Here is an 18469-nt window from a genome sequence, read left to right on the forward strand (position 1 = left end):
GGGGGAGGTGGGTTTGACCCATGGGAGGGGGTGTAGAATAGTTATTCTAGGGGAGGATGTAGAATAGATTCAATATATATATATATATATATATATATATATATATATATATATATATATATATATATATATATATATATATATATAGTAAATTTGTTTGGTGCTCCATGGTGCCCGGGCACCATTGTTGAAATTGAGTATATACCCAATTCAAATGAGTATGAAACTTTTTCAATTACTTAGGTATTAACATTAACTACTTTACTAACTAATTCAAAGCAAGTTTGAACTGAATTTGAACTTATTTTTGTTAGATTTTGATTCTAGGTATATAGCATCCATACATATAATTAGTTAGGTATGTAATCATGGATTGTGAAATAAAGTTAAATTTAAGTTGTTTTGTTGATAGGTATAGGTATGAATCAAATTATTATAACTAGGTATATACTCACAATTTGAAAATTTTGAAAAATTTGAATGATTTTATGCATTTGATACCATGGTGCCCGGGCACCATGGTGCCCCATATGAGTGTTCTATATATATATATATATATATATATATATATATATATATATATATATATGGTGAGACTATTCTACACCCCCCTCCGCCTGCCTCATCCCGCCCTCCACCCACCCGATCCGTCCGGCTCCCTCTCCCCTTCCGATCTCTTTTCTTTTCCCACCTTCCTCTCTCCCCTCTCGCCATCCCTTCCTCTCTCTCCCCTCCCGATCTCTCTCTTCTCCCTTCCCGTTTCTTCGTTGTTTTTTCTTTTTTTTTTTGTTTTATTTCCTCTATCTTTCTTGTGCTAAGAAAAATTAAAAACTAAATTCGCAAAATTAAGACTTGAACTCATGACCTCATGGTTTCAAGCAATTTTTCCTAACCAATTCACACCTATGCTATTTTCTGAGAAAGGGAGAAGGTGACTGATTCTTATTAAACATTAAATCATGTTACCAACATCCCCTATCGTTTAATATATTGTTCAAACCAAAACACATGGTAGATTAATTTGAACACCATGTAAAATAAAAATTAACTACATTGCAATTTCGTAGTAACATCACCACGAAATTGCAGTAACACGCTCGGTTACTGCAAAACACATAAGATGTTACTACCACCATGGAATTGTAGTAACATGCTCGGTTACTGCAAAACACATAAGTTGTTACTACCTTTTACCACTATATTACTACAGAATTTTAACTACATGGATGTTGCATCCACTTAGGGGTTTGATCGAGATTGGACATGATGGATTCAGTTTGACTAGTTTTAAGCAAGGTTGGTAGTGCTCCTGGGACATGCGGTCTTATTTTCCTTCAATCCCCTATGTACGTAGGCTTTCCACCGTGCTCCCAATGTTCCTGATCCAAGCATACACACCCCTACCCCTCTGTCGCTCCCTACTAGCAAGATGCACCTTGAGTGCACCTCCTCCTCCTCCTATAGAAAACCACTCGCTGGTTTATTCTTCATGGAAAACCATTGGTAACTAATTGGTTTTATATATGTTCTTGCAGTAACAATACCAAGTAATTGCAGTAACACATTATATTACTACAAATTGTAAACATTGATCCTCCCAAAAAGAAGTATAGTAACAATATACATAATGTGTGGCAACAGAGTAAACTATGTACAATTGTTTGTGATGTTTATTGTTTATAATAATATTTCCTTGGAATAACTCTCAAGTCATGTATTACCCACGAGTTTGCATATCCGCCTGTGTGAGAGTGACCCTTCCCGCTCTAGTCGCACTTATACGTTTTTTCCTCTCATTTCTTCTTGCCCTAGCCCACATCTCTCTACCAATAGTGAAATCTACTAATAAATCAGGAATTGAAACAAAAAATATATGGATTAAAGGCTTACATACTGACCATATACTTGTTACTGTACAAAAGTAGAAGTGTTACTACATGATAGGTGTATGTTACCACGTCCAAGTAGCTCTGTTACTACATGATAGTTGTAGAGTTACTATGTCATTTATGTATGATGAAAGTTGAATAGGTGGGCCATAGTGAAAGTCTGTAGGTGGCTTTGAGAAAGGTTTGACTGGCGTATGAGTTTTTTTTAACAATTTTATATATTTGGTAAAACCATGTTACTGCAAGAATACACTCTTGTTACTGCCAATTACACATTCTATTACTTCGAAACTTGTTACTACGCAACATTTTTGTGGGACGAGACCAAACCAATCTAGGATAAGATGATGAGGTAAACCCAAGGGTTTGACTCATAAGGTTGAGATATGTTTGCTTTGGTGCCCATAATTTGATCGTGATAGCACTACAACAGTAACAGTGTGAATATGTCTACTCCATGTTATTGTACAAACATATCCCTTTGGAATAATTACTCTATACCTCCTCCTTCCTCCAAATTGTTCGAGCTATCCTTGACTCGCGCCTTAGCTCACACGATGTCCCTCCTAGACCACAAGCGAAACCGCACATGCCTTTCCTCGACCATAAAAAGAAAAAAAAAGGTAATAGCATTTGAACCATTACACTAGAGCTAGGCATTGAGATATGTAAGCTATACGTATATCTTTAGCTCCATTGCACAACACTTATATACAAATCAACCTGTTTGTGTCCATATTACTGCATGGTCCTTCTCGTGTTACTACCGAACATAATGTGTGTTACTACACTAGGTTAACATGTAGTAACGAACTCATACACAAATCAACATGTTTGTGTCCACGTTACTGCATGGTCCTTTTTGTGTTACTGCCGAACATGGCGTGCGTTACTACATTAGGTTGACATGTAATAACAGACTACATTACTACAAGTGAATATATGTCTTACCGCAGAACATGATGTATGTTACTACATGTTGAGCCATTATAATATATTTGAAAAAACGTTATTATTCAACATATGTTTCATTTGGTATGGACGAAGGAAACTAATTTTCTTGACAAAAGGTTTTCTTATAACGAGGAACATGCATCAAACCTTCCTCGAGAAAACATGTGAAACTAATAATCATCATTGCACCATTGCAGTAATATTATGATGGAATTGCAGTAACAGAGAACATACAATAGTAACAGACACAAGAAGAGTAAAACATCAAGAAAGCCCACCTTTGGAGAGCGATATCTCTCGCATCATTCATTATTTTTTGAAACCGTTTGCACTAGAATATTAGAAAAAAAATGCTTATTAAAAGTAGATCCGTCATGCATATATTTTGACGTAGTTGTCATGTTGTTACTACATGTAAGATACAATGTTACTGCACGGTGGCCGTCGTGTTACTGCATCCTGCGAGACGAGAACTCAGAAGAGGTGAGTGGTGGGGGGAGTTAGTAGGCGGGTTGACTGAGGTTTGACCGACGTGGGGTGCTTTGACCGACCATTAATTGAGGTGGGAGGTGGGTTTTGAGCCCTTAGAAGTGAGGGGAGGTGGGTTTGGCCTTTGGGAGGGAGGGGGTATAAAATAACTATTATATACCCGGGTGTAGAATAGTTTTGCTATATATATATATATACACACATACTGTTTTAGGTTATAAAACGTTTTGACTTTGATTAAAGTCAAACTGCTTCAACTTTGGCTAAGTTTGTAGAAAAAATAATAACATTTTCAACCAAGACAAATTTATTATAAAAATATATTTAATTATTGATTTAATAAAACTAATTTGGTGTTATAAATATTATTATATTTGTTTATAAACTTAGCTAAATTTAAAGTAATTTGACTTTAACCAAATTCTAGACGTCTTATAACACGAGGGGAGTATTTACATACCACGACATTGTCTCGGCAGCACAAAGCAGTAGTAATAGTTTGAGAAGCCCCACAACACATTGCTGCCGCACCCACTGCCCACTGAGAGAGAGAGAGAGATGCGGCGTCGCAACAGCAGCAGCGGCGGCGGCGGTTTCCGTGGCCATCTCCTGTGGCTGGTGCTTGTATTGTGGTCATGGCGGATCGCTGCCGCTCAAGCTCAGCAAGCACCAAAAACTGATCCAATCGAAGGTAACCACGAAATAATTACTTCTTACTACTACCATGCATGCATGCGTCTTCTTTCGTTTTCCTCTCTCTATATCAATTGCAGCAGTACTACAATGGTTGGTAGTGGTACGGTGTCTTGACGTCTTGTCGACGGGGTTGACATGAATGAACAGAGATAATTATGGCCGGTAGAAATTATCGTGTTCAAATGCCAATTTCACTGTTTGGATATCACCATGAATCGAATCCCCCCCCCCCCCCCCCCCCTTCTCAGACAGCATGGAACAAAATTTCTTCCTACCCCAATAATCTAAACCGTACGAATCTTTTTTTTTTCTTTCTTTCCCAATCAACCAAAGAAGATAGCAACAAGCACTAGTACTAGTAATTAAGGCTGTAGGAATCTCCGGTGGCGTGTCGCTTTAGCCAAGAACAGAAGGAAGACAACGAGGCGACATTGGAGGAGGAGAAGATGTTAGAAGCCAAGGTAGAAGAAGAAAGAAGAGCCCAAAATGCTTTACCGGTGGAAAGAAGCAGCGGCCCGGCGCTGAGCGGAGATGGAAGGTAGCAAATGGCGGGGACTGAGTCGGCAGGGAGCGGATATGGACGGGGAAAGCGGCGGCGGCGGCTGCGGCGAGGTGTGGATGGAGTCGCCGTGTCCGTGTGTGGGTCCTAATTCGCGAATATTCGCGCGCGGCGTAACTCGCGGGCATGTTCACCTGCCTCGTCGTGGTGGGCACGAGATTTTGGTCGATACGTCATGTGCTGAAGCCGTTTTTTAAAGAAGTTGGCAGCAGGAAATAAACTTTATAGGTCCCTTGTTCTACTTTATAATCACTTGTTACTTCTACTTGCTATGAACAATGATTCCACTCTCAAACATACACCCTTGGTACAAAAAAGAATCAACTACTGATTCGTCCCTACATGTTGTTTTTTTTTTTAAAAAAAAAAATAGGACAGAGTAGTAATGTAGTATGTGATATGCCTATGAAACTTTCAACAATATTTGTAGTATAAATGAGAAATTCTCATAGAAAGACAACTTTCTTCCAAAGAGTACAATACTTTTTTTTTCTCCCTAAAACAGCTTTTGAACTACTTATGAAACTTTTTTCATTAGAGCAAAAAACTTTGTAATAGACTACAAATTTCTACTTGAAAAAACTTACTCTTTAACAATTAAAAAAATATATTAGGGAAATTTCACATAAAGACTGAAAAGATCCAACTAGCTAGCGATATGTAACTTCGTTGATGGTAAACTTTAAAATCATTTTAGAGCATACTTTATTTATTTAAGTATAAGACAGGAAAAATAAAACATATGTGCACTGTAAACAACTAGGAACAAGTTTATATTACACCCCTAACTACGAAATCAGGCATTTTACACCACTCAACTATCAAAATGGGTCAAAATACCACCCTAAGAGCAGTACAACCAGATTTTAATAATCACTTTCATGATATTTACATCAAAATAATATATATATTTGTACTTACATTTAACTCTTTTTTTCACATATCTTAATACCTAGATGCCGTATGAGTAAAATAAAATTTTATTTGGACATCAAAATCATGAAAATCATCATTAAAACCAGATTGTATCATCCATAGGCAGTATTTTTGGGTGTAAAATGTCTAATTTCATAGTAAAGGACTGTCTTTTTAGACAGACCTGACTGTAGAGAGGTGTAATATGGACTTGTCCAATTGAAAACGAGGTTACATATAGAGATTAATACTCCCTCCATCTTAGGATATGTCACATCTGTACTAGGTTGCACTTATATTGGGACTGAGCGAGTACTATAATTTCCGTTTACATCTCAACATTGACCAATACAATTCCTAGTTTGACCATAAATGGTAAGGTTACGCTCAAATAATTTTTAAAATTAATGATGTTCGGCACTTTGATAATATGTCATATATATCTTTAAGTATTCAGAAGCAGGGGCAAGATTCTTTTGAGGGGGCTCTTGCGTCGTCCTCCCCCAGGGGCGGCACGGGAGGCGACGACCCGGCCGCCTCTTCTCTCCCCCACCTCCCTCCTCCGCCTCGCCCCCGCCCGAGTGGCCGCTGGCAAAGCCGTGCGGCCGCAAGGATGGTGGCGGCGGGGCTCCTCTTTCGCGTTGTCCTCAGGAGACCGGGGGAGTTTCCCTGGGAGGCGGCGGCGGTAAAACGCCAGATCCGCGCCGCTCCGGCCAGATCTAGCGGGGCGGCAATGGGCGACGACGGCGGTGGAGTGAACGGATCCGGCGGCGGCGCGGCGTCCGGTGGTGGATGTAGCGTGCAGCACGGTTCACAATTTCGGTTCGAAAGCCCTTTAGAATTGGCACCTATGAGCTTTTACGTAGTAGTAAATGCTGTATGGGAAAAGAATCATTTTCCTATTTTCTGGCCAAAAATCCCATAAGCTGAGAATCTGACTGTTTGAAATTTTGTTGGAATCAATAATTCAAATTCCATGAGATCCCAAATACCTTTCTGCCAGGATTTTGGTTCCAATTCTGCGACCCCAGGCCCATATCATTGATCCAAATGCAGCTTAAAGTGATTTACTAGATTGCATAGTTATGCATTCATAGCATATACTAAGTACTAATACCAGTTTAATGGTCCAGTGTCAGCGCTAAACACAATAATGGGGAGATGGGGCCTGACGGCATCATCGGAATGGAACATCAGTGGTGAGCCCTGCAGCGGTGTAGCCTCCGACAAATCCGACTGGGATAACTACCCAAAAGACCCTGCCATCAAGTGTGACTGCTCTTCCAACAACAACACCATCTGCCATATTATCAAACTGTAAGCATGCCTTCTTGTCTTGTTTTGATCAGCTGTACATAGAAGGTGTTCATGCAGTATGCCAGAAATAGCCCATGTCTTGCTGAACCTGTAAGTATTGTTGGTTGCTTGATTTCTAGGTGTCATCAAGTTCAACAAATGTACATCTGCTACTTGCCCCTGCATAGATTTTATGATAGCATAAATAACTCAACCAGGCAAGCCGGTTAACTGGACAAAAAAGGGGGAACACTGGCTTGTCTGGTTTAGTACCAGCCAAAGCCTGATCTGGCCAGCTCACACTCTAGACACAAATCTATACTACTTCAAAAGACTCTAGTCTGTCACCACCACCACCGGCACCACCATTGACATATGGGACCATGGGGTACACTACACCACCATCACCATTGACAAATGGATCATGAGGTACACTACATGAGGTCATTGTACTAACCAACCTCTACAAGAACAGCTGGCATATGTTTTTCTTTTTAATATGAAGAATCTTGTTTGAAACAAGTAGAGATAAATAGTCCTTTTTAAACCATGAGAACTGATTTTTTTTCTATTTTCAATAATCCGTTGCAACGCACATGTATTTGGCTAGTATATTAAATGACCTATTGAGAGTTGAGACTTAAACCGGCACACTACTAGGAAAAAGTTCTGAAAGGATCATCACAGGTTGTCCCTAAACCATCTATGAGTTTCTATAATGGTGGAGTCATTTCAGACTAATCTATGTGTGAAAGTGTATATTGTTTGAATTATCTAATAGAGAATTAATAAAAGTTCCAAATTGTGAATTTCATATTTTCTGGAAATTAATTGGAAATAAGAAAATCTAGAACCCACATGTTTTTGTGAGAGGAAAAGATGGTAGTGAGCTGATAGCATTAATTGGCTGGCCATTCAATATGACTGTGAAGCACGAAGCAATTTTTATGCATGCATGCGTTCCTGCTGCTTCTGACTCGTTATTTGCCTTGTCTTTGTGTGGCCAGCACACAAATCCCTATGTGTTACTGTATGCTGCTCCTTCTAGACCTTTATTTACTCTAGTTGACCCGAATTACTGAGAATGACATTGTATCTCCAGGAACTAGATGCTTAGGATCCTGCCTCTAGGTTGGGTGCAATTGTCGTCTAAGACGGCCACTTAGGCCATTCCCAACCCAAGACACTAGACATAGTTTCCATAAACTCCACATCATCAAGAAACTAATACTAGACACTACCCTCCCAATGCAAACACCACTATTCCATACTTAAATTTAATGCTACTTATCTTACATGATGTTTTGGATGTTGTGTAGAAACCATGTCTCATGCAAGACATGGTTTCCTTCTCTTTCTTCATTTATTCACTTGCCACATCATTTTTCATCCTAGGTGGCAGCTTATTTAATGCTATGGACACCATCCTAGTCATTAGGTTGGGAATGACCTTAGTCATGCTTAACCATGGTTATCAATATTTTCGAGTACCGTTGACTTGTCAAAAAATTTTGATCCCTCTCTTCAGACATGCCACTTGCTATTGAGAATTACATTGGGTCATTTGAGAATTACTTATATGCTATTGAGCGTATTAATCTTATCCTCTATTTAGAGACTCACCTCCTTAATACCATTGATATAAAAGTTCTTCCTTTCGTTTTCAGCTCTATTTACACCTGAGGATAGTACTAGATTGACAGCCATAGCTTGACGTGCTTGACTTTACCATGTTAATTTACATTACTGTTTTTGCAATCAGGTTACTAGAATATATTTATATTTAGCAGTAATTCATGTGTCTCCCTTTTCATATAATTTACTATAGATCTTATGTAAAGGCCTTTTACCAACTCTTGCACACAAGCTAAAGCAAACACCATTCCATTAGAGGGACGCAGAGGCATTTGGTGCCCCATCCAATCAGGAATTTGGTCTTCACAATTACTGGCCAACATTTTTCTCATTTATAATTCAATATGAATGTCTCCGAGGAAAAGATGAACCACACCAGTCCATTCCAAAGTTAGTGCATGCTGAATCACAACGGGAGTAATCCTTTTTTTTTGAGATAAAAAAGAGTAATCCATTGTCCGGCCAGGGTCAACTGACCTTGTTTTGCATGTTCTTGGGGCAAAATCAAATGGTTTTTTTATATAGGGGCAAAATCAAGGTCCAAAATTGGACTTCTATTTTCAAAAGTGGAAAAATTGGAGTTATTCCTTTTACTTATTAATATTACTTGTGTGTTTTGCAGGAGGGTAAGAAAGTTAAACGTTGTTGGTCGAATACCTGCAGAGCTACAGAATCTCACCTTTCTACAGGACCTGTATGGATCTATGACTTGTAATCTTAATATTGATAACGAAGTTTGTTAAGCTGTATGTCAATGTTTTGTAGAATACAAAATTTTAACCCCATGAATATAAGAATTCTTTTTAGGGGGCTCCATCTAACATCTTTAGAGGTAAGAGCTCTAACAAAATACTCATCACTATATTGATATTGATGGCTTTGCCCTAATGAGAAAATGTTCTGTCCTGCCATTAATATATCAGGCAAAAGTATTATCCTTCTAATGTAATCAGTGATATTGTCTAGCTACAAAAACGTGGAATCTTTCACTAACTCAACTGAAGCTCCTGAATTCAAAATTCAAACAAATACACCAAATATATCTAGGATCCAAAGTAATCATAACACAAAGTTTTATACTAAAACAAAACAGAAGAATGAAAACTGATACTCTTATTAGACTCTGAATGATTGATATCTTGTGAAACAGACAGGAAATATAATTAGATGCCAAATATATTTGAAGTTCAGAATTTCAGTTGTAGCATTTTATTTGTTTTCTTACAGAACTGATTGTATACATTCAAATTTGAAAACATATTTCATTTCCTTCTATCATAATAATCGACATTAGAACACATAAAGGTCCACTTACCACCTATGAAGTAAGAGTAATATGAACCGTCGATGCAAAATACATGGTTTGGAAAGACTTGGTGTACCATAAAAAATCCTTTGAATAATTAACTGTTGATTTCAAGGCAAAAAACAGCAAATGGTAGTTGCAAGATTTTGTGTTTGCTAATGGACTTGATGTTCCCGGTGTTGTTTCAGGAACCTGAATCAGAATTATTTGACTGGTGCCATCCCATCATTCATTGGAAAATTTGCTTCCATGAAATATTTGTAGGAGTTACATGTCAAGCTATGGATTAATACACCATCCATTGGTGGGTGTTATGTTTTAATTATCTTTCATCATTTGAAGGGGCTTGGGTTTCAATCCACTGTCTGGACAACTTCCGAAGGAACTTGGGAACCTCACCAATCTCCTCTCATTGTAAGAGATCTTTTATTTGAGATCAATCAGAGCTATATATATATATTATGGACTAGGTAAACTAATATAATTATAGGGAAATTGTTAATCGCATAACTTATTGACAATAAAGCTATAAAAAAAAACTCCTAAGTCATATGTTTGGCATGTCAGTATTTTCAAGTAGATATTGTACATGTGAACAGTGGCTCAGATGGCTTATTTGGAAAACTATGCCCCTCTTCTGTTAGCAGTTGAACCCAAATAATTAATATCACTCCTGAAATATTTCTTCTTGATTCAGGGGCATTAGCCTGGACAACTTTACTGGTGAACTTCCTGAAGAACTGGGCAACTTGACCAAACTTGAGCAGTTGTAAATGCCTCGCTTATAACATCCAATTTCTAAGAACTAAATTTGGAATGGAGAGATCTAGTGTTCAACTTGATAATTACTGCATGTTTCAATAACAGGTATATTGATAGTTCTGGATTCAGCGGCCCGTTCCCTTCAACGATCTCCAAGCTTAAGAACCTGAAGTACTTGTAAAGTCAATAACAGATCCTCAACTGTTATTTTCATTGTGTTTTCATATGCTAAATGTCAAATATTTTGGTCTGTTTGCAGGAAAGCGTCAGATAATGAATTCACAGGGAAATTACCGGATTACTTGGGGAGCTTGACTGAATTGGAAGATCTGTAAGATTTACTATATTAAATTGGTAAAGCGTTATACAGTGTCTTATTTTAGAGACAGGGAAATTGTCAAGCATAAATTTTCTGTATATGTCCTTTCCATTTGAACTCGGGCAATAGCATTTTTCACCATTCAGTTGTCACTGAATAAAAATGCAGATATCTGCATACCATTAAATTGGTATACATGGCATGTTGATACATAGAGCTTGCATTCTGTTATACTAATTTGGACCTTGCAAGTCCCTACTTTATTTTCTGAAAGTATGAACTTGTAGGGCTTTCCAAGGAAATTCTTTTGAAGGGCCAATTCCTGCAAGTTTTTCTAATCTGACCAAACTAACAAACTTGTAAGTACATTGTTTTTTGACATCTTTGGACCTTTGATGGCTTAGAAAGTTAGAAGGTCAAGCTTGATAACTGATTTGTGAAATACAATTGAGCAGACGGATTGGTGATATTGTAAATGGGAGCTCTTCACTGGGATTTATCAGTAATCTGACATCTTTGACCAACTTGTATGTGATGCCTTTTGCTATAGAGCATTAGAGCTTAGAATATTGTCAAAGTTACAAGTCACCTATATTTGATTTCATTTTTACAGAGTATTAAGGAACTGCAGGATATCGGAAAACCTTGAAACAGTAGATTTTTCGAAGTTTGCAGCGTTAACCATGCTGTATGTTTTCATTATTGGCCATGGTGCCTGTTATAAAGCTTTTGGTCATTTCCTGGAATTGATAAGTATTTGTTCAAGTAATGTTTCTTTCCTGTGGCACAGGGACTTGAGTTTTAACAATATTACAGGCCAAGTTCCTCAGTCCATCCTGAATCTAGGAAGGCTTCAATTCCTGTAAAAAAAAATTCTTTATTTAAATGAATTCAATTCATAGAGACACCTGATAAGATTATGCCCATGTTTCATCATTTTGTATTCTGCACAATTCAGGTTTCTTGGGAACAATAGCCTTATAGGAAGTTTGCCTAATGTTATAAGCTCTTCTTTAAAAGTGATGTACGTCAATAACTATCAACATATCATTATAGCACAAAATATTTTTCATAATAGAATGATATATTCAGTTCAATTCTAATAATACTGGGCTGTTTCCAGAGATTTTTCCTACAATCATCTCACCGGAACCTTTCCTTCTTGGGCTACCCAGAATAATTTGCAATTGTGAGTGTAAAAGTTTCAATTTTTTGTTGCCAAGTTCAAAAATAGATATTCTAATGTTTTATTTGAACAAGGAATTTGGTGGCAAACAACATTGTTCTTGGTAGCACCAAAAACAGGTACTTACAAAATTTACTTATGCTTTCGCCATTTATTAAATGTAATAAAATCTTTTTCATGGCTTTTACTTTTCAATTCAAATTATGCACAGTATACCTTCCGGACTAAACTGCCTCCAGCAGGACACTCCTTGTTTCCGTGGATCTCCCAAATGTATATTTGCCACTCCTGTTATCTGTAGTAGTTAACAGAATGAAAGGATTTCGGATAATGGTTATAGTTTTGCACAGATGCTATGATTTTGAATACTGGCTATAATTTTGCACATCTTAATTCCAGATTATTCGTTTGCGGTTGACTGCGGCAGTGATTTATCTACTAGGGGCTCAGATAATACCATATATGAAGCAGATGCTGCAAACCTTGGGGATGCATCATATTATGTTACTGATCAAATAAGATGGGGTGTTAGCAATGTAGGATACTTTTACCAAGCCACGGATAGAATGGACATAATATATAGCTCTCAGCATTTCCAGAATGCAGTCGACTCAAAATTGTTCGAGACTGCAAGGATGTCACCATCTTCACTGAGATATTATGGGCTTGGACTTGAGAATGGAAATTACACTGTTATGCTTCAATTCGCAGAGTTTGCTTTTCCAGACACGCAAACTTGGCTAAGCTTAGGAAGGAGAATTTTTGACATATATGTCCAGGTACAGATTGAGTGCATTGTATAGGAATTGGTTTACCAAGTCTTTTATTCTATATCTGAAAGTATTACTAACATTTGCATAGGGTGCTCTGAAAGAAAAGAATTTCGATATAAGGAAGACAGCTGGTGGAAAATCTTTTACTGCAATTAACAGGACTTACACGGCAACCGTGTTAAAAAACTTCCTTGAGATCCATCTCTTTTGGGCTGGCAAGGGCACTTCTGGCATACCTACCCAAGGTTACTACGGACCGATGATCTCAGCATTAAGCGTCACTCCAAGTAAGCAAACCTGTTATATTAACTTCAATGTAGGTTACATTGGCTCTAGTAAGTAAAAACATTTATTTTCAGATTTTACTCCAACTGTGCGAAATGGTGTACCAAAAATGGGAAGCAAAGCAGGTGAAATTGCTGGAATATTGACTGGCGCGTCAGTGTTAGGATTAGCAGGCTTATTTGGAATATTTATGTGGATAAAGAAGCGAAGAACAATGGCAAAGCAGAAAGAAGGTATCCTTTTTAGTACATTTATTCAGACAACATAATTTTCAAATTATTTGTTCTTTACCATCTGCTGGTATGAAAATACAGAACTGTACAACCTGGTTGGACGACCTGATGTCTTCAGTAACTCTGAACTCAAGCTAGCCACAGACAATTTTAATTCTCAAAACATTATCGGGGAAGGCGGATATGGGCCAGTGTATAAGGTTGTCTATTTCCCTCAATTATCTGATTTGGTATTAAGTGCAACTTTCTTCTCCACATTCAAAATATACATGTAACTTTAGAAGGTTATTCATTCAACAGGGTAAGCTGCCCGATGGAAGAGTTATAGCTGTGAAACAACTTTCTGAATCATCTCATCAAGGCAAAAGCCAATTTGTTACGGAGGTTGCAACAATTTCTGCTGTGCAACACCGGAATCTTGTGAAACTGCATGGATGTTGCATTGACAGCAACACACCATTGTTGGTTTATGAGTACCTTGAAAATGGAAGCCTGGATCGAGCAATCTTTGGTGAGTTTCACTTCTGCAAATTGCCAGCACATATGAATATACTTGATCTCGCTAATAAAACTCCCTTGTTTCATGAATACTTGATAATTTTCTTCTGTGTTTTTGCATCATTTGTATTGTCGAGGCTTTATTGAGTTATTTCGACTTGTATAGGACATAGTAGCTTAAATCTAGACTGGGCAATGCGCTTCGAGATCATTTTAGGCATTGCAAGAGGCCTAAGTTATCTTCATGAGGAGTCGAGTGTGTGCATCGTGCATAGGGACATCAAAGCCAGCAACATACTACTTGACACTGATCTGATCCCAAAGATCTCTGACTTTGGACTCGCCAAGCTCTATGATGAGAAGCAAACTCATGTGAGCACGAGAATTGCAGGCACATTGTAAGAACATAACACCATTTCTCTTCTTCTAGCTGTAACTTTTGACATGAAAGCTACTTTTAACTTGTTTTACCTTTGACAAGTGGCTATCTGGCTCCTGAGTATGCAATGAGAGGTCATTTGACACAAAAGGCTGATGTTTTTGCATTTGGGGTGGTTATGCTGGAGACTGTTGCTGGTCGATCAAACACTAATAACTCTCTCGAAGAAAGCAAGATCAATCTCCTCGAATGGGTAATAAGCTGATCAATAATATTTTCATCCAAGAAAACATTGGTTTAATTTGTTTATATTCAGGGAGTACTATTGATGTGAACTTACCGGGGATACCGTAGTATTTTCATGGAGTCTGTTTGTTTGTTAATAGTTTAAAATTAGAGATAAGAATAGTTAATTTCCTTATTTTCGAGTTACCCCTTATGGATATATTCCATGTATTAGGGATAGATCAATTGAATCAACTAGCTAGACATACCTACAAAAGGGTATAGCATGCATCAATTAGCAAGGAAGCAATCAATATGAACTAATCTAGTCTCATTACATCCTAGATCAAGCCAACACTTGCCCATCTATCCTTTTTTGTGTTTGCCCTCCACGAACCCCCTAAGCGATAAAAAAAGTTAATTTCTTTGTATTATCTCTTGTGTACTAAACCTATGGTCATCTATAGGCCTGGGACCAGTATGAAAAGGAGCAAGCTCTCAGAATCCTTGACCCAAGTCTCAAGGGATTCAACAAGGATGAAGCTTTTAGAGTCATCCGTGTTGCGCTGCACTGCACGCAGGGCTCACCACATCAGCGACCACCAATGTCGAAGGTCGTGGCAATGCTCACTGGAGAAGTTGAGGTACCTGAGGTGGTCACAAAGCCAAGCTACATCACTGAGTGGCAAATGATGGACGGTAATAGAAGCTATGTCACCAGCAGCTACTCAGGGTCTACCACCCATGAGTTCAGCAGGCAGAACGAGATCGAACCTCTGCAGCAATCACCACCTATAATCAAAGCGGGAAGGTGAATGCAAAGTTGAATTGTGCAGATGGTCGATTTTTGGTTGATGTGACAATATTGAATACTGCTCGTTCTTACTTACATATATAGTTGCATGCTGATGTTAGTGGTATTTGGATATTTATAGATATTTCAGGAACAAAGCTGTAATAAGTGTAAACTGTAATAAGGGGCGACCTAATAGTGTCATAAGAAACAAAACTTCATGGAATAAATGGTTGACACATGAGGCAATAAAGTGGACAATTAGCACTAGTACAGAACCTTCCATCTGTGACGGCCTCTAACATACTTGAAATTAGCGGCCGTCACAAGGAAGTCATCTCAATCGGGCCTTTTTTCGGCCCGATTGAGATAACTCAGGCCCGTCACGGATGACACATATCAGTGACGGGCCGTAGTTTAGGCCCGATTGAGATAACATTCCACGTCTCAATCGGGCCTCAAGTTGGTGCCCGTCACAGATGATGGTCATCCGTGACGGGCCTGAGTTTTATGCCCATCTAACATGTCCGTGCGACCATATCTCAACAACTAGGCCCATCACAGATGACTTATCCGTGGCGGGCTCTATATTAATGCCCGATTGAGATGACTTAGTATTTTTTTCATTTTTCATATGAAATATTTATATTTGTGAGTTGACATGTAGCAAAATAATTAACTGCAGTATAATAATTCATTTTATTAGTCAAAATATTTTTTCGGGTAGTAAATGATTTCAAATGGAAAAATTGTCAACAACAAAATTGTATAACTTATCAATATTTACAATTTTTATTTTTGTCATTTTTCTATATAACCTTTTTTTTTGAATAGTTTGAATTTGAATTTGAAAATATAACAACTTCAAACAATATTTTTAAATAATAAATGATTACAAGTGGAAAAGTCATCAACAACAAAGTTGTATAACTCATCAGGATCTATAACTTTTATTTTGTTCATTTTTCTGTTTAACTTTTTTTTTGAACAATTTGAATTTGAATTTAAAAATATGACAACTTCAAAACAACATTTTCAAATACTAAATGATTTCAACTAAAAAAGTCATCAACAGCAAAGTTATATAACTCATCAAGATCTATAACTTTTATTTTGATCATTTTTCTATATAACTTTTTTTGAACGGTTTGAATTTGAATTTGAAAATATGACAACTTCAGACAATATTTTCAAATAATAAATGATTTCAACTAAAAAAGTCAACAACAATAAAGTTGTATAACTCATCAAGATCTATAACTTTTATTTTTGTCATTTCTTCATCCGACAAAGGTTAGTAACATTGTTCATAAAATTTACATATCTGTGTTATAGTTTATAAAACCAGATGAGAGATATGTGAATTTTATGAACAATGTTACTATCACTTTGTCAGATGAAGAAATAACCAAAATAAAAGTTATAGATCTTGATGAGTTATACAACTTTATTGTTGTTGACTTTTTTAGTTGAAATCATTTAATATTTGAAATTGTTGTTTGAAGTTGTCATATTTTCAAATTCAAATTCAAACTGTTCAATAAATGTTACGTAGAAAAATGACCAAAATAAAAGTTGTAAATCTTGATAAGTTATACAACTTTGTTGTTGATGATTTTTCCATTTGAAATCATTTAGTATTTGAAAATATTGTTTGAAGTTGTCATAGTTTCAAATTCAAATTCAAACTGTTCAAAAAATGTTATATAGAAAAATGATCAAAATAAAAGTTATAGATCTTGATGAGTTATACAACTTTGTTGTTGACAATTTTTCCATTTGAAATCATTTAGTACCCAAAAAATTATTTGAATTTCTTATATTTTAAAATCCAAATTTTATATAGTTCAATCAAACCCGGATGGAGAAATGACCAAAATAAAATTGGTAGATTTCAATGAGTTATACGACTTTGTTTTTGACAGTTTTTTCATATGAGTTAATTTAGTATCATAAAATTTAATTCGAAATTTATTTTTGCCTAGAAGTCTGATTTGCCTCCTCATCATGTTAATACTTGCTAAATATATATTTGATCCAATTAACTCGGTTTTGCTGGTGAAATATGTGAATGGATGTGAAATATGTGATCAAAATAGATGTTATGTGAATGTGGTTGTGTTAAATATATTGATGGTTGTGTATGTGAAGGAATGTACAACTTCTTCTCCCGAAGTTGATTCCAAAGAACTCTGAGGTTAAGCGTGCTTAGGGTGGAGCAATTTCGGGATGGGTGACCGACCAGGAAATTCTTCCCGGGTGTAGAAAAGACCGGCCCGCGGGCGTGCCTAGCAAAGGCTTGAGGCTAACCAAAAAACAATTTTTTTATTGGATTATACTCATCCGTGACGGGCTATAATTTAGGCCCGATTGAGATGAGACTCATCCGTGACGGGCTATAATTTAGGCCCGATTGAGATGAGAGTCATCCGTAACGGGCTATAGTTTAGGCCCGTTAGAGATGAGAGTAATCCGTGACGGGCTATAGTGTTGGCCCGATTGAGATGTGTGTCATCCGTGACGGCCGGATGTCCGATTGAGATATTTTCTCACACCAGTGACCTTTGCTTAGTGACGGGGGCGGTACCCGATAGAGATGAGGCTTTAGGCCCGTTACAGATGACCGGACCTGTACTAGTGTAGACTCCATTTGACATGTGGATTGTGGTAATCCCGTTGGACCCAACAACTTGTACATATTTTCATGGGTGGCAAATTGATTTGTTTTAATGTATGTTGCAAACATATATTAAAGTTGGGGAATCATTAAAGTTGGATAGCTTGTTTTACTTAAACTATAATTTGATCAGTAAAACAAAGTACAGCGATCATAAGTTATAATTTCATCTCAACTTAAAAAGTAAGCACCGGATGCATCACAACATCCACACTGAAACAGACCTTAAAGGTTATTTGGACATCAATTCAACAATGACAAAACTATTATTCACTTGAATTAAGTATTGTAGGCAGTTCCACAACTGCATGTTAACATTCGTATACTGGTCTCTAAGGCACCGACTTGGTAAAGCATTTCTATTGGAGGCAGGCTGGTAACAATGAAGGCTTGAGGGAGAGGTGAAGCCATGATCACGTTGCAAAGCCTAATAGATGTGATGAAGACCCACTTGGGTGGCGAAACTCGTTAAGACGACGAAGGTCATGAAGAAAACAAGAAGTCATCAGGAAGGGTGAGAACCACCTGGTGGCCAGCCCAATAATTGGCCTTCGGACCATGGACCGTGTATATGGTAGCGCAAGTACTGATAAGGCCCGC

The 18469-nt window shown here is 37.4% G+C and overlaps 1 protein-coding gene across 3 annotated transcripts; it reads left to right on the forward strand.

Moving 5' to 3' along the window:
* The first annotated feature begins 3795 nt into the window (after positions 1–3795).
* Positions 3796–15462, forward strand: LOC127772820 (probable LRR receptor-like serine/threonine-protein kinase At1g56130). Of its 3 annotated transcripts, none has more exons than XM_052298802.1 (24): positions 3796–4023; positions 6636–6819; positions 9056–9127; positions 9928–9999; positions 10082–10153; positions 10437–10508; positions 10607–10678; positions 10761–10832; positions 11108–11179; positions 11276–11347; positions 11434–11508; positions 11611–11682; positions 11779–11844; positions 11944–12009; positions 12081–12125; positions 12218–12279; positions 12406–12785; positions 12868–13066; positions 13139–13297; positions 13379–13497; positions 13598–13808; positions 13962–14193; positions 14277–14427; positions 14867–15462. In XM_052298802.1, exons 1-24 carry the CDS (start codon positions 3891–3893, stop codon positions 15212–15214), a joined length of 3078 nt encoding a protein of 1025 aa, XP_052154762.1. In that variant the 5' UTR covers positions 3796–3890; the 3' UTR covers positions 15215–15462. The 3 variants fall into 3 exon arrangements, with proteins under 3 accessions (XP_052154762.1, XP_052154761.1, XP_052154760.1); XM_052298801.1 differs by lacking the exon at positions 3796–4023 and adding an exon at positions 4421–4734; XM_052298800.1 differs by lacking the exon at positions 3796–4023 and adding an exon at positions 4421–4734 and having other exon boundaries at positions 11434–11682.
* The last annotated feature ends 3007 nt before the right edge of the window (positions 15463–18469 follow it).

Source organism: Oryza glaberrima, chromosome 5 (assembly GCF_000147395.1).
Source record: "Oryza glaberrima chromosome 5, OglaRS2, whole genome shotgun sequence".
Lineage (NCBI taxonomy): Eukaryota > Viridiplantae > Streptophyta > Magnoliopsida > Poales > Poaceae > Oryza > Oryza glaberrima.

What these genes read in the sequence shown, in the direction of transcription:
- LOC127772820 (XM_052298800.1), top strand. Translation starts at nt 4,560, where the DNA reads ATGGAAGGTAGCAAATGGCGGGGACTGAGTCGGCAGGGAGCGGATATG. An exon ending in TTTTTGACATATATGTCCAG is followed by an intron (nt 12,786 to 12,867) that starts GTACAGATTGAG and finishes ACATTTGCATAG; the next exon opens with GGTGCTCTGAAAGAAAAGAA. An exon ending in ACGAGAATTGCAGGCACATT is followed by an intron (nt 14,194 to 14,276) that starts GTAAGAACATAA and finishes ACCTTTGACAAG; the next exon opens with TGGCTATCTGGCTCCTGAGT.